Raw genomic sequence first — 17,319 nt, forward strand, 5'->3', positions numbered from 1 at the left:
ATTGCAGCTTTACGCTAAAACCCCCTGGGGAAACTGCACCAAATGATTGAATGCACTCCTCCAATTGGGAGGGGGCGGTCAACGGGGCTAGGGTTTGACATCCCAAAGTCAGGACCCTATTTGCTTGGCTAATTTTTCTATATATAGCCAATGGAAACTATCTTTGAATAATCAAAAAATTGAGGTGAGACTTCACTTTGAGTCCTGCTGAAATCAAGGTGTGGGCTGTGAACTGGAACAGTAGTGTGCAGGACAAACCAAATTCCGGACCTCGAGAGGAGCGTTTATTTTCATTCAGCAGGCACATCCTCAAATGATCTACCAATCAATGGTATATATTGAGCACTTACTATATGCAGAGCACTGTACTAAACACTTGGTAGAGTACACTACAGCAGAAACGTCTCCTGGTCACACAAGCTGACAGTCTAGAGATTTTAAATCTACTTTGATGTCTGAAACCCCTTTTTAACTGAAAACTCCATGGGGGCAGGGATCATGTCCACCAACTTTCCCCAAGAGTTTAGTACAATGTTCTGCACACAGTCAGTGCTCAAAAAATACCCCTGATTGATTGACTGATGAGTGGATGAGTTAAACTCTCCACTTTAGTTGTGGCATGGCTTTTTAAATCTCATTTAATCAACAATCTGTTGTTGTCGCCTTTTGAAAGAAGGGCTCTTAGCAAGTCGGTAACATGGAAATTAGAAGTTAACAGTCAGACTATGAGGAAATGAAGTTGTGCTCTGGGCAAAAATGATTCACAAAGTCAAAAGATCAAATGCACCGTAGTTCAAAAGCTTATTGCTTCATGTTTCTCATAATGTATGCATGTCATTAACATGCAAACTTTACGGGATATTAATTTTGCCCTTTTAAAATCTATTTATTAGCAGAGTATATCACTCCTACCTGCTTCATCTACTAGCTTGTTAGCAGCATACAATGAGTGGCCTGCAAATTTCTCATTTCACTGATCTTTGACTGAAAACAGATCATACTTCATTCCCACAGGGTAGTGCCTGTCTGAATCTGTCTCTTTCATCTTTACTCATGTGTAGCTTTACATAAATATGCAAAAGCACCAAGCATCAAGAAGAGATCACAAAGACAGTCAGATAAATAGCAAGTATGCAAAAGAAGATTCTAGAACTGATAAAAGATAAAAGAAGACTGATGGTAGTAAATCCAAGCTGAGGTTGCCAACTACCCTTGAGAGAAAGACACCAATGATAATCAACATTAAGTTCTGTGGAAGTGCCAGAAATGCCCCACCAATTCAGGACTGACATTTTGAGGGGCTTGAGAAAAAGAAACACCTAGAAGGTACTTGGGAAAGATTTCAGACAGCTATGGAACTAAGATGAGCAAGCAAGGAACACAGTAAAGAAAAGTCAAATAGAAAATGAAACTCCTTGTAATAGTCACAAAAGCCACAGGAAAAGTTATGATGAATGATCATTAAGAAGGAAAAAGCAGGGGAGACTTTTGTAGAAGGCTCCTGAAGAGAAAAATCTACCCCGATGTTGGGCAGGAGCAAGTGCTCAACAAGTTCCATTTTAAAAAGAGAGAGAAAAGAGTCTAAACCCAATTAATATGGAATTTTTTATTTTAGTGGTGTGATTACTATTTTTTAGAACTATGACCTGTGTGAGAGAGAGAGAGATCTTTAAATAAGCATGGCTATTTTTGTTCAGCAGTTTAAGATTCCAGGCTTTGTCTTTTAAGTTAGATGTTGGAACCCCACAATGAATGAGTGAAGGAGCGAAAGTGATAAAGTTATAATAATGATAATAGTGGTATTTCTTAAGCTCTTATGTGTGCCAGGCAATGTACTAGATGTTGGGGGCAGAGGCAGGATAATCAGATGAGACACAGCCCCCACGGGGCTAACAGCCTAAGTTATTTGCGCAAACCACTCCCTTTCCCCAATCTCTTTGGTTACCCCTGCTCATCCAGAGGCCTGTGACTGCCACATGTGTTGATAAGAACCTATAAGCTGCTGAACAGATCCCTAAAAATAATATTTGTGGCATCCCCTATCTGTAATTTATTTTAGTGTCTGTCTCTCCCATTAGATTGAAAGTACCTTTAGGGCAGGAGTGTGTCTACTATCTCTAATGTCTTCTTCCAATTCAGTGCTCTGCACCAAACACTATTGATTGATATTTGTTAAGTATACAGCATGTGCAAAATACTGTGATAAGCACTGGGGTAGGTACAATAATCAATCAATAGTACTTACTGAGCACTTACTGTGTACAGAACTCTCCATTACGTACTTGGGAAAACACAATACAACAACAGAGTTGATTGTCATGATCCCTGTCCACAAGGCGCTTACAGTATGGAGGGAGACAGACATTAAAATAAGTTCCATATAGGAGAAAATATAGAGTGTAAGGTTATATAAAGAACTGCTGTGGGGCTGGGAACGGGGTGAACGTCAATACAATCCAATCATGATAAAATACAATAAATAACAGATAACAGAGTCCCTTTTCTCAAGGGGCTCACAGCCTAAAGAGGAGGTATTTAATCCTCAATTTACAGAAGAAGAAACTCAAGCACAGAGAAGTCAAATGACTTGCCCAAGTTCACTCCGCAGGTGAGTCAGAAAGACCTGGGTTCTAATTCCAGCTCCGCCACTTGTCTGCTGTGTGACCTTAGACAAGTCGCTTCACTTCTCTGTGCCTCAGTTATCTCACATGTAAAATAAGGATTAAGACTGTGAACCTTATGTGCCACAGGGACCGTGCCCAACCCAGCCTGCTTGTATTCAGCCCTTAGTACACTGCCTGGCACAGAGTAAGCGCAAGAGGAGCAGCATGGCTCAATGGAAAGAGTGCGAGCTTGGGAGTCAGAGGTCATGGGTTCTAATCTCAGCTCAGCCACTTGTCAGCTGGGAGACTTTGGGCAAGTCACTTAACTTCTCTGTACCTCAGTTCCCTCATCTGTAAAATGGCGATTAAGACTGTGAGCCCCACGTGGGACAACCTGATTATCTTCTATCTCTCCCCAAGTTTAGAACAGTGCTCGGCCCAGAGAAAGCACTTAACAGATGCTATTATTACAATCATCCTCATCATCACTGAAATTTTTAAGACAAGGGCAACCCAATGAGTGCCCTCGCACCAGATTCCTCTACCTATTGATTCCAGTTTATGAGCGAATGAAAAAACACGGTATTTTCCATCCGATCAAAAGGTTGTATCTCAGGGTTGGGCTGCTGGTGGGATGACCAGGAAAAGGCCAGGATGACTTGGAAAAGGCCAGGATGACATGGAAAAGGCCAGGTGCCATCTAGTGGCGTGCGGATGAAAGAGAACACTTGCTTTGTCCTTAAAGAAATAATGCAGCCCCTACAGTGTTCTTGGGGTGCAGTACCGAGAATCAGGCCGTGGTGAGAAAATGACGAAAATACCTACCCCTGAGGTAGAAAGAAGCAGATCTGGACAGTTTGGCACCACAAATATTCTGCTCACGAACCTAAAAAGAGAGACATTGACCCCCTCATGTTAAACAGGTCAGCCAGAATCTACCAGGCAAGATATCTGCAACCCCTGTACAATCAACGGGTTTAACAGTTGATAGAGATGCAACAGAGAAGGCAGGGAAAGAAGATGCAGGGGATTCTAAATCAGGCATTGAAATTACCATCCCTACCTGGTGGCTGAATATTGGGCACTAGGTTCCGCCAATACGAAATAAATTGTCACCCGTATTCCTGTGTTCTGGGAAGACAGTGGATGAAAGGTCTCTGCGGTGACCCTCCCTTGCCCCATCTAGAGGCCTCCCCTCTCAAATGCAAATGAGGGAGGAAATAAATCATCTTCTCTTCCATTCCAGAACAGCTACTTGATAATAACGGCATTAATTAAATTCTTAGTATGTGTTATGAGATACAAGATATTCAGGCTAGGGAGTCTGTGCACCTCATGAGGCCCGCAGTCAAAGAAGGAGGGAGAGGACATAGCCTATTCCCCATTTTGCAGATGAGGGAACTGAGGCCCAGAGAGATTAAGTGACTTGCCCGGGTAACCCAGTAAGCCAGTGGAAGAACTGGGACTACAAATGGAGACTCCAAGTCCCCTAATGTCCAGACCGATGCTGTTTGCCTTAGTTTCACCCCACCTATAACCACAACATCCCCAGATATCTTTCTTAAGCCCAGGGCTCTGCTCATCTGCTGTGCTGATGAAGTGTAAAAAGCCTGGGTTTGGAAAGGAGTGATAGCCTGAGAGAAGTCACTTAGCAGATTCATCATTCAGAAAGTACAACACTACTTTCAAAGCCACAGGGGAATCACTGACTGGATTTTCTTGGAGAAATGTGTTCGTCACCTTAAAAATTAAGCTGTACACTGTGAATTTAGTGCAACTGCAATTATCCCAGGCTATGAACACACAATTTGAAACCACTTATTAATGTGCAGAAGCGATCATAAAATATGCTGTCGGATCATATAAAGCATATTTACTGCAGAGGGGGAAAAAAGTAGGCTTTTTTAACAGATAATTTTCCAAGACTTCAAACCCTAAAAACATATAGATGTGGAATTTCTGAAATCACCACTAAATCCTTGAATTTTCTTTCCCTACTTCAAATAGTGTATTTTAAAGCAGTTCAGCCAATTATGCTAAGTGCTTTCTCTTTGTAGAAATTGTAATTAACCACTTGCCTGAGAACAATAGCTGCCTTCAACAGAAAGGCCTTCCCTGCAGATCAAACTGCAACACAATTAATGATAAAACTGTTTACCCAGCCAAACAGAGATCAAAACCTAAATGTAAATAAGGATTGAAGTCCTCAGTTCAAAGTCTGTTTAATACTCTGAAGTTTAAATTATTAAAGTAAGCAAGGCTCCATCCCCAAATATTCATCAGACTACTAATGAATACGCAGCAGCAACCCAAATGGATCTCTACCTTGGCAAGGACTCAGTGGTAAACCTGGAGTTCTGCTGTAATACTTCATCTTTCAAAAATAAGAACACAACAATTTAGATCACCCTGGAGGCTCTGCTTCTTGTCTGCTACGTGACCTCAGGCAAGTCACCTTAACTTCCCTGTGCCTCAGTTTCCTCATCTGTAAAATGAGGATTAAATCCTACTCCCTCTCACACTGTGAGCAGTGGATAGGGACTGCGTCCGACCTATCTTATATAACAATTATGATGGACTTTGTTAAGCACTCACTATGTGCCAGGCATTGTACTAAGCGCTGTGGTAGATACAAGCAAATCGAGTTGGACACAGTCCTTGTCCCATGTGGGGCTCACAGTCTCAACTCCTATTTTACAGATGAGGTAACTGAGGCACAGAGAAGTGAAGTAACTTGCCCAAGATCACACAGCAGACAAGTGGTGGAGCTGGGATTAAAAACTTTGCCGCCCAGGCCCATGCTCTATCCACTACACCATGCTGCTGCTCTACGCCAGTGCACAGAATAATGCTTGGCACATAGTAAACACTTAACAAATTCCATTATTACTAGATTGGACCTGAATTAATCTATGGTTCCTTAGTTCCTACAACTGAATTAAGCTTCTGGAGACTGCAGTGACTATATTTGGTCCTTACTGAGGAGTATGGGGAATGCATTTATTCGGTAGTAGGAACAATATCTATTGAGCACTCAATAGGTGCCAAGCCAGTGTATTAGGTGAGGAAAAGAATCAACCTGTACCATCAGTGCAGATTGTTCCATGGCTTCAGGCAGAATTCTCCAATCCAGAATAACCACGGAGCCGGGTCTAAATCCCAATTTACCAGTCCCCCTGGCAGCAAACCTATAACATGAATTGGCCTTAATCCAGCATGCACAGGAGCCTAGTGGGAAGACCACAGGCCTGGGAGCCAGGACCTGGGTTCTAATTCTGGCTCCACCACTTGTCTGCTGTATGACCTCAAGCAAGTCACTTAACTTCTCTGAGACTAATTCACCTCATATGTGAAATGGGGATTAAGGCTGTGAGCCCGCATATGGAATAAGTGGATACGGTATGGGCCTGGGAGTCAGAAGGTCCTGGGTTCTAATCCCAGCTCCACCATAGGTCTGCTGTGTGACCTTGGACAAATCACTTAACTTCTCCATGCCTCAGTTCCCTCATCTGTAAAATGGAGATTAAGAGTGTGAGCCCCATGTGGGACAGGGACTCTGTGGAAACTGATTAACTTGAAATACTCTAGCACCTAGAACAGTGCTTGACACATAATAAGTGTTTAACAAGTACCATCATTATTATTATATGGGACGTGGACTGTGCCCAACCTGATTACCCTGTATTTACCCCAGCACTTAATATTGGCAACTAGTAAGCGCTTAACAAATACCATTCAAAAAAGAAAAAAGGAAGCCTCACTCAAGCCTAAACTCACCAAATTGCAATCTGACACCTTGCCCACAGACAGTGCAGTTTCTTGAAATGACCTGAGCTTCAATACGTCACATGACCTATGATGTCAGCCAGTAAGAGAGATTTACTCACTCTGTGTGTCCAAGGCAGAAGGACTCAATATTGTGAGGAGCCGAGAACAAACTGACCCGGATCTTCTCGTCTCGGTCGGCGGTGAGAATGTACTGGTCGTCAGGACTCATGGCCTGAGAGAAGAAATGAACAGAATTACTTTACTTCCCCGTAACGGTCCAAAGAACACTCTGGCGTTTTGATCTCTTCAGGGCCAAGCAGCCAATGGGTTACTATTGCTAGAGGCTAACCTTGCTAGAATTTAGAGCTACATAATGGCTTTTGCAACAAGATAAGGACAGGCCCATAGTTGGGTCATGTTCTTGGTTAATGACCAGAGGCCTAGGACCCCCCCACCTAGACGATCGTACAATTCATCAATGGTATTTTAGTGCCTACTGTGTGCAGAGCACTGTACTAAGCACTTGGGAGAAGAAGAGAGTGATCTCAAGGACCTTACAGTCAACATCGGGAGAGAGACATTAAATAGCAGACACAGGTTTAAGATAACTTTTTCTGCTTCTTTGAACTTTTAATGTAGCTCTCAAGCCAAAGAGTTCTCCCACACATCTTCCACTTGGAATAGAAGAACAGCAAAGGTGCAGTTAAAAGCTGGCATCATTTAAACAATTCCTATAGAACTGCCCAGTAAAGAACTGGAGGAAACCTAATTTTGGGGGGGTAGGGGGATATATTGTTGTTTTTAATGGTATTTGTTGAGCACTTACTATGTGCCAGGCACTCTACTAACAGCTGGGGTAGGTACACGCTAATCAGGTTTAAACACAGTCCATGCCCCTCAAAGGACTCACAGTCTTAATCCCCATTTTACAGAGAAGGTAACTGAGGCCCAGAGAAGTGAAGTGTCTTGCCCAAGGTCTCTCAGCAGACAAATGACAGAGCAGGGATGGCAAGATACAGCTTGCCATAGCTGTAGGGGAAACCAAGATCTGGAGAAACCAAATGAAATGCCTGGTGCCTGGTCTCAGCCTCAATCCCAGGCTAACCCAGCCAACCCTTGAGCATAAGGTGTTCCTCATTTGAGACGATTTTAAAAGCGGGCTCCACCCCCTCTCCCCATTTGTGGAATGGATTCATTTTTGTTAAGTTACTGCAGTTAGCGTTCTATTTTTAGGGGAAAATTTACATTAAAAAAGGGGAGTGATACTTGAATTCATAAGGTTTTTCTTCTTCACTAAACTCAGCAACTTTAGCATACAATTCTCCTTTACCAAACTCTGAAGGAGCAGGAAGGATATGGGATATCCTCTACACTGTAAGCTCGCTGTGGGCAGGGAATGTGTCAGTTGCTGTACTGTTTACTGTTGTATTGAACTCTCCCAAGCACTCCGTACACAGTAAGTGTTCAAAAAATACAACTGAAGGAACGAATGATGACTCCATTCTACAGAACTGAGTTTAGAGAAATGTTCGGGCCTGGGGGGTCCAGGGACCTGGATTCCATTGTGGGTTCTGCCACTTGCCTGCAGTGTGACCTTGGGCAAGTCACCCATCTTCTCTGTGCCTGTTTCCTCATGTTTAAAATGGGGTTTAAATGCCCATTCTCCCCACTCTTAGAGCCCCTTGTGAGAGAGGGATCCTGTGTGACCTGAGAACTATTATCATTAATAACAATCATATTTTTTGAGTATTTACTGTGTGCAAAGCACTACACTAAGCATTTGGGAGAGTACCTTGTATGTATTCCAGCAGGTGGTACATGTAGTAAATGCTTAGCAAATACCACAGTCATCATCATCAATATTATTGTTATGGTTGGCCACCCTCTCCGTCACCATCCTTGTCCCCAGAAAGCCTAGCAAAGAACTGTGGATTAAAGAGGTCGATTCTACTTACCACATCCAACAGCATAGATAGGTGGCCAAGTTCAAGTTTTCCACCGCTGTGTGGTTCCATTACCGAAAACGAATACACATCCCCAGACTTGTCCGCCACGAGAATCTTCTCTTCCGAAGTTGTAAAGGTCAGGGAGGTACATCTCCTCACTACAGCCCTGAAAGTCAAAACGGCTTTCCTTACCGGTTATGATCAAGGTTCGTCCCTTGCATATTCGTCAATTGATAGTATTTATTGGGTGCCCGTGTGTGGAACTGTACTAGGAGAATACAAAAGTTAGAAGACATGATCCAAGCAGTAATAGCAGGATTTATCGAATGCTCACTTGGGGTGGTGCACTATATGCTTGGGAAATGTGGAATAAGGGAGTGACCTACTTCCTGCCCTCAAGGAGCTTACATTCTAATGGAGGAGCTTATAGTCTAGCTAGGGTCAACCATAAAATCTACCGTGGATAAAAAAAGTGGTTGAATAACTGGGAAAGTTGCCATGCAGAAAAGCATTTGGGCGGCAAACTGCTAAGGAGGCAGGGAGGAGGAAATGAGCTAGAATTCAAATACAGCAATATCCTGCTAGGTGACTCTCCCACAGGCCCAAGAGCGGCAACGTGGCCCACTGGATCTCTCCTCGTGGCCTCCATTTGCCTGCTCTCTGCTTCTGGCTCTGACTGGGCTCCCACCAGACCTGTTCCAAACAAGGCACCAGTAACATCCCTTCCTCGGCATGCAGGAAGTGGGAGGAGCAAGCACAGGCTCTGGGACCAGTCAATCAATCAATGGTATTCATGGTGTGCTTATTGTGGGCAGAGCCCTGTCCTAAAATAGTAACGCTTGCTTGGCCTGTCTTCCGACAGAGAGAAATTCCATAAAACGTGAAGCTGGTTATCTGAACCAAAGTTATCCAAAAGGTCAGTTTTCCTAGCCAGGGTGAGCTCAGGAAATCAACGCATTGGGATACTGGAACCGAATGAGGTACATGCTCAGGAGAGGTACCAGGCCAAAGGAGGTTTGGCTCTGAATTTCTCATTGCCTGAATGAGCCCGGTTCCAATTAGTTTGGCACATCAATTTTCTACTGTGTTTACTTGCCAGGTGGAGTGTACATGTGAGAGTGGGGGGGGGGGGGGGGGGGCGCACAATAAACTTTATTATGGAGTGAGCCCAGGATAGGAAGCTAGAAACAGGAAGATCTGCACATCCACCCTCCTCCATGAGACACCCCTATACTCCCTCAGCCACTACCCCCCACCACAGATAATCCACCAAGTGGCAAAAGCTTGGAAGAATCAGGCAGGGTAAAGGGAGGGGTCAATCTGGCCTCAAGAGCCCCTCTTTAGGGGCTTGAGAGGCCACGGAAGAAGCTGGGGGAAGGAAAAAGAGTCGACACAGCCACAGGATCCTGTACCTAAAGAGCAGAGAGGCGCGTTTCAAGTAGCCACAGGATCCTGTACCTAGAGAGCAGAGAGGCGCATTTCAAGTAGCCCCCCTTTTAAGGGTCCATCACCTTCCATGCCCAGTCCGCCCAGACTTTGGGTAGATGGCTCATCCATCCATCTTTCTCTCTTTCCCCCGCTCCCCCCAATGTAGACCCATTGGCAACAGGCTTAGGAGAAAATATAGATCACACCCTGAACTGTGGCACTGTTCACTGTTCACTGGCACTGTGGCACAGGAACCTGGCATTCCTTCCGTTAGATTTTCCATCCCTACACATTTGGCACTGTTTCCACTTTCCGCGATGAGTCTCTAGATTGTAAACTCATTGTGGGCAGGGAATCTATCTGTTTATTGTTGTATGGTGCTCCTCTAAGTGCTTAGTACAGAGCTCTGCACCCAGTAAGCGCTCAATAAATACGATGAATTGAACTGAATGAAGTCAGAAGTTGAACCAGCGCCCAAGCACCCTAAGGCCAGGCTGCCTCTCAGGTAAACTGATAAAATACACTTACTTGTTTGATAAATACTATTACTTCAAAAGTTGTACAGTGCTTTTATATTTCCAAAAGCCTTTTTTTTTTTTACATTATTTGATCTCACTTTCCTTCTGAGTATGGCAGGAACAGGGAGCTCTAACCAGGACTAATTTTCAGATTATAATGGGTCTCCAAATGCTCTACAGCTCACAGCAGGAACCTCTCTGCTACAGGGCGCTCACACTGAAGCTGTTTGGATTTTAATTTCACCCTAATTTATGATAAGTTCAGATTCCTTCAGAGAAGAGGACTTTAGGATTTTGGGGGCTTTTTTAGATTGGTCAAGATTTGAAGCCATAGCACAATGAGGGTGAATATGACCTTTTCAAATAATGGCCAGAATAAATATTTCTGTGCCCAAGGAATAATAATAACCCTGTAATAATGTTCATAATAATGTAATTATTAAATATTGTATAATTATTGTAATTATGAATTACATTCCCACTTTAAAATCAAAGCAAAGAATGACTTCTCTGTATATGGCCTAATGGAAAGAACACAGGACAGGGAGTTAGGGGATCTGGGTTTTAATCTGTCACTTGCCTGTTATGTGACAGTGGGGACATTCATTTAATTTCCTTGTGCCTCTTTCCTCATCTGTAAAAAGGGGAGAAATATCTATTCTCCCTCCAACTTGGACTGCGACCCTTAAGTGGGACACAGATTGTGTCTGACCTGATTACCTTGCAAACAATCAATCAATGAGATTTACTGAGCATTTAGTGTGTGCAGATCATGGAGAGTACAACAGTTAGCAGACATCTACCCCACCGTTTGGTAGTATTTGGCACACAGTCAGCACTTACTAAATAATGTGATGATTATTATTATTAAAAAATCTGATTTGGAGATATAAAATGACTCACTTGAGTCATCTGAGAATCTCACTTCGAGAATCCAATTAGTAGGCTGCCAATCAACCTAATCTCCTGCATTTCAATATGCCGCTTCTATTTGTAAATACACTTATGTCTGCCATCCCACATTAGAACATTACTGCCTTATGAGCCGCAGACGTATCGCTTGTTTTGCATTTCCCAAGCGCTTCGTACAGTGCGTTGCACTCAGCAGGCGCTCAACAAATCCCGTTACTGTATGGCTACTACCTGTGCTTTGTTACCACCGCCCGAGAGCTCCCTCCCACCCACCTTGGCTAGCAAACGGCTCACAGCCTCTTCCCCTCCACCACAGACCCCATGTGTCTACTTTCCTTTGTTCAAGTGGTGATGGTGGCCCCCGTTATCCCCCCGTGAAGCAGATGCAGGGTCCTCGGCATGCATATGAATGAATTCCCAGCTCCCGCTGCAGCTGGACGGCCAGCTGCCAGTTCCAAAGTGAAAACTGAAACTCTAGGGAATTCTCCCCAGTTGCATGGACCCAAAAGGGGCCAGGCAATCCCTCTTGGGAACAACGGGAAAGGCAAAATTAAGAAGACCCGAGATCCCTTCCTGTTGCCTGAATGGTAACTGTCCGTTCAACTCATCACGAGCCCGGGTTACTGCCATAGCGGCGATCTCAACTCTCCCGGTGGTTACCTGTGTCAACGGATCCGTTGGAGAGACACGTTGTAATGTGATAAATATGGAGACAACAATGACAAAGGAAAGATAATTATGCTCTGGGGTGAGATTAATCAAAATTCACAGTGTACACTGTAATTTAAACAAACTGCTAACGCCAGGCCTGCCACACAGCTACACATTCTAATTGGCTAATTAAGCAGCTGCGACAGAAGCAGGGCCGTAGTGCTCTGCGGGAATGGCGTGAGACAAAACCCCCAAATAATGGGCTGAATGGGATGATCTCATCCACTCCCGGCCTCGTAACCACCATCTGCGGGTGGATAATCTTACTGTTCACCGCTATCTGGCGTCTCCCCAGACCCCATGTCTTCCTGAGCCTGGACCCTCAATACGCCACAGGCGGAATTCCTCATCCCCCCACTGAAGGGTCAGCCCGAGTCTTTCGGCTAGCGAATGGCCGGCTGACTCCGTCATTTCCGGTCTCAGAATGGTTTACACGATCTGGGGTCTGAGAGTGGGGAGAGAGGATTATCAAGAGCCTCCATGAGAAGCCCCATATGTATCAAGTAGGTGTAAAAGGCACAGTGTCGGGGCCTGCCCTCGAGAAGCTTGTAATCTGATGCAGAGACAAATGGTCATCAGTTGCCTAGCATACTGCGAGAGCATAGATACAATCAAAACAAAATTAAGCGATATATAAAAAAGCAGATGCCTGATGGGATGGCATGACTAGGAAAGGGAGGCAGTCTGGAAATGTCTCCTTGGAGAGAGAGTTTAAGAGGTCTCTGAAAGTGGGGAGACATGGGGTTTGGAGGACTGGGACTGGGAAGAGACGGGAAGAGTTTCATGAGCAGTCGGTCAGAGTCAGGAGAGTGGTGAGCAAGCTATGGCTAGAAGGTTAGCTGGAACCGAAAACGGAGGAAACTGAGGCCAGGGAAGTGAAGTGACTTGCCCAGGCTCACACAGCAGGCAAGTGGCAGAGCTGAGATTAGAACCCAGGTCCTCCAATTCCCAGATCTGAGATCTTTCCACTAGGCCACGCTGCTTCCTACAATGATAAGCCACTAGAATGCTTCAGGAAATATCTTCTGTTGATTAGAACATACTTAGCAGCCTTACCGCCTTACCTGACACTCAGGCATTCCCAAGAAGGTTGCGTACGGAAAAGAATCAGACGCTTGTTGTCATCAGTCAGAGCGAAGAAGTTGCCCGATTTGGAAAACGTAGACGCAAGGATGTTGTCACTTCCTGTATCCACAGGCTGTTCATCCTCACTACGGAACAGAAAGGAATTAAAAAGATAATTATCTTAAACATCATCTAAGTAAATACTAATGGTAACCGATTGGTATGGCAAATGTACAGGGCACCACCTAAAGAATAAAACTGATAAAGTTCTCAAAAGGCATTTTATACAAATAAAAAGTTGGGAAACCCAGCAAAAATCAACTGTTATTTAAGGTGCATGAATTGCATGGAAGTGCTCAAGTAGGAGACTTGGGGATCCATCAAAATGAGTGTCCAGTTGCAAGTTTTAGAACACAGAGCAGTCTTTTTCAGTGAATTTGCATCATGAGAACGTGTAAGTGAATGTTTTTTTTCCATTAAGAAGCATTGCATCTTGTGGGCAGGAAATGTATCTATCAACTCTGTTATATCGTACTCTCTCAAGCACACAGTAAATGCCCAATAAATACCATTACTGATCGATTAATGGAGAAAGTGTGGTCTAGTGAAAACAGCATGGACCCGAGAGTCAAGAGAGCCAGGTTTTTACCCTGGCTGCTACACTTGCCTGCGGTATGACCTTGGACAAGTCAGTTAATTTCTGTCTCAGTTTCTTCATCTGTAAAATGGGCAAAAAAATACCTGTTCTCTCTTTTAGGCAATGAGCCCCATATCAGGCATGGGTGTGTCCAACCTTGTATCCACCCCAGCGTTTAATAGAGGGATTAGCACATAGTAAGCACTTAAATACCAGAGTTGTTGTTATTATGCTTACATCCAAAAAGATTTATTTTCTCTTTCAGAGTACACTTTAAGAATTATCAGGAACTGAAATGCAAAATACTTGTGTAGAGTAGGTGGGGGTACTTTGGCCTTTTCATTTTTTCTTCTTCCCTTAGCCCTATTAATGTAAAAAAAATTCTCAATCAACTCTTGGGAAAATAGTGGAAATGTAATTCAATTGGAATGACGCATATATGTCACAATTTAAACACACTATAACACTGGACAAAATACATTAAGACACTTGTTTAGTACAGTACTCTGCACACAGTAAGCACTCATTACCACTGATGATTACTTAGAAGACTACCACATAGAACTTTCACACAATCTTTTTCTACTCCTCCTTAACAGTTCTATCATAGAGTCTATAGTTTAAAATACACTCCATATCTTGAAACAACTCATAGAGCTATTTTCTGAACAATGTACACGTTTTTCCTAAAATCGCAAAGCCTTCTGGCAGATGCCTGAAACCATCACCCCCAGTGCAGATAATCTGTGGTCTTCCCACTATGAGCTGGGAGAAAAGGAGGGGTGGAGGGCGGGGGCAAGAGGGTGCCTAAGTAGGAAGTCTCTGACCTTTGCTGGGAAAGTAGCTGAGCAGGGCTTGTGCTTGCCAAGATTCAGGCCATGCTACCACTCTCGTGACGGAAGGTGGGGGTCTCCCAACTGTGGCACTCCAACCCATCTGCTGTTTGGCAAGCAAACCCAAGCCTATAAATCCTTAACCTCCGCCACATTGGGGCTTCAGCTATTCAGTCCATCAGCAGAATTTATTGAGTGCTTAATGGGCACCAGCTATCCCTGCCTTCAAAGAGCTTTCAGCCTCGAGGCGGAGAATCTGTTGCCGACTTGTTCATTCCAAGCGCTTAGTACAGTGCTCTGCACGTAGTAAGCGCTCAATAAATACTATTGAATGAATATTAAAATAGGTTAGGGAGAGGGGAAACAGATGTAAGAAGATTTACATGAGTATTGTGGGACTGGGGTGAGCTGGGCACCAAAGTCCCGAATAGGTACACAGCCAAGTGCATAATCAACACAGAGGGGAGGGCTGAGCCCAGACCTAAGTCATTCAAGCATCTTTTTTGGAGGACAGATGGAAAAGTGGAGATTCAGACAGTCATATTTAGTAGACAACATCCACCGTTATTTGGTCTATCAGCACCAACCACTGGAAGGGCTGTTAAAGAGTTTACCAAAATGATCTCACCCTTTATCCTCCGGTGGCTTCTTCTCAGCAGTGGTGCAGTCGTAGACAAAGAAGCAGACGTCATCACTAGAAGAAATGAATGGAGCGATTAAAGAGGGGTGCTGCCAAACAGGGAGGCTGCTTTTTGGCACTGAAAAATGCCCTGTTAACTGCCCTCCGAAACTCTTTACTGCACCAAAATGCCTTACAGGGATGAGATGGGCTAATGAAATCAGACTAGCATGTGGGCAGCATTTTGATGCAAATGGCCAATCATGTGAGTCACATGAGCTTGACAAATAGCAATTGGTTTCGCAGTCAAAATCGTCTTCTTTGGACCTAGAAATCCATGAGGCCATTCTATTTTACTCCATTTATCTCCTTATTAAAGTTATGAGTATGACAATGAACTGAGCATCTGAGAGTTTCCAACATGGTTAGTTCAATGGAAGGGGACAAAACTTAGAAAAATTACAACTTTGTTATCATCAAGTGGTTTTATTAATATAATAATAATATGCATTACATACTTACTATGTGGCAAGGGCTGTCCTAAGCATTGGGGTAAATACGAGATATTCAGGATAGTCCCTGTCCCATTTAGTGCTCACAATCTAACTAGGTAGGAGTATTAAGAAATTTCAGAAATATTTCAAAGGACTGGCTGAGTAAAAAGCCTTAATGAAGGCACATCTCCTCCAAGTGGCCTTCCCTAAGCCCTCATTTCCTCTGCTCATTCATTCAACAGTATTTATTGAGCACTTATTATATGCAGAGCACTGTACTAAGCACTTGGAGTGTACAATTCGGCAATCCCTGCCCAGTAACAGGCTCCCTCCCTCTACATTGCCCTTGCAACTGTTTAGTGTTCTAATTTGAAACAATCTGCAGCATAGTTATTGGGGCAATTAATGCAAGCATCCTTTCTTACTTCACATAACGGTGAATCAGACTTAGCTTTAGATAACATTTCTAAATCTGATCCATATCAAGAAATTGAAGTGACTTTCATATCCTAAATCAAGTGGAGTCTAATGTGGTAATTAATTCTCAATTGTATATTTAAAATTGAATCACATGCAACAGAGGCCTAGTTACAGCTTTCCTTAGCATTTTGAGCCTTAAGAGGGTCTATGATGTCTTCTGATTCCTTTTAAATCACGCTGCTCAACTCCATCACTGGGTAACAAACAGTAGGAGTATTGGTATTTATTGGTGCACTAAACAATTGGAGCAAAAGGGAGCAATCAATCTCAAACTTAGAAGACAAATTATTTAATATCAAGGACCACAATTGATTAATGCCAAATAAGCCCTAGGTGCCTGGTATAATCCTAAAAATTCTAAGAGTACTCAAATGTTTAGGGATTAAAGAACACTTGTTTTGAAGACGTTATCGGGGATGCCATTTGTGATGCAAGTGGACATTCGTCTTAAGCGCTTAGTACAGTGCTCTGCACACGGTATGTGCTCAATAAATACGCTCGAATGAATTCTTCTGACCTTATGTTTCAAAGCAGTCTCCATAACAGTGTAACGTGTGTCTCTGGGGAACTGAATCACGGCTGCCAGTGCTAAGGGGAAAGGAAAACCCTGAAATCCAAGTAGATTCCGTTGAGAGGAGCAGGGTGGCCTAGTAGAAAGCGATCGAGTCTGGGCGTCGAAGGACTGGCATTCTAATCCCGCCTCTCAATTGCCTGCTGTGTGACCTTCAGTAAGTCGTTCTGACGTCTCTGAACTTCTGTTTCCTCATCTGTGAAATGGGGATCCGGAGCCTGCTTTCCCTCCTACCTGTGAGCTCCAGGTGGGGCAGGGTCTGAGCCCAACCCTGATTAACTTGGATCTACCCCTGGACACGTAGCAGGCGCTGAACAAAAAATAGCATGATTGGTATTAATGATAACGATGGTTTAATATTCTCAGAGCCCTTCCCGATATGCACGGAGCCCTGAAACTATCAGTCGATGAGATAAAGGTCGGGAAGCGCTCAATAAATATGAATGCATGAAAGCGAAGACTGGGATGGGAGGACACCTCCTCCTGGAGGCCTTCCCAGACTGCACCCTCCCTTTCCCTCCGCCCCCTCCCCCCAGCACTTGGGCCTATTTGTACATATTATTTATTACTCTATTAATGATGTGTATCAATCTAGGCTTCTACTTCTGTTGACGGAATCGACGCCTGACCGCCCAGAGGAGCGGCGAGGCTCAGTGGCGAGAGCCCGGGCTTGGGAGTCCGAGGTCATGGGTTCGAATCCCGCCTCCGCCACCTGGGTGACTTTGGGCAGGTCA

The 17,319-nt window shown here is 44.0% G+C and overlaps 1 protein-coding gene across 1 annotated transcript in view; it reads right to left on the bottom strand.

The window, feature by feature from the left end:
- The window catches only part of WDR4 (WD repeat domain 4), a 29,921-nt gene that overhangs the window by 11,938 nt on the left and 664 nt on the right, over nucleotides 1–17,319 (bottom strand). The window contains exons 2-6 of the mRNA XM_029046757.1: nucleotides 15,050–15,115; nucleotides 12,951–13,097; nucleotides 8,327–8,483; nucleotides 6,491–6,603; nucleotides 3,429–3,489 (exon numbers count right to left, since the gene is read on the bottom strand). Coding sequence (XP_028902590.1) covers nucleotides 3,429–3,489; nucleotides 6,491–6,603; nucleotides 8,327–8,483; nucleotides 12,951–13,097; nucleotides 15,050–15,115 — 544 coding nt within the window. The remainder of the gene's footprint in view (nucleotides 1–3,428; nucleotides 3,490–6,490; nucleotides 6,604–8,326; nucleotides 8,484–12,950; nucleotides 13,098–15,049; nucleotides 15,116–17,319) is intronic.

This window comes from Ornithorhynchus anatinus, chromosome 18 (genome assembly GCF_004115215.2).
Source record: "Ornithorhynchus anatinus isolate Pmale09 chromosome 18, mOrnAna1.pri.v4, whole genome shotgun sequence".
Taxonomy (NCBI): Eukaryota; Metazoa; Chordata; class Mammalia; order Monotremata; family Ornithorhynchidae; genus Ornithorhynchus; species Ornithorhynchus anatinus.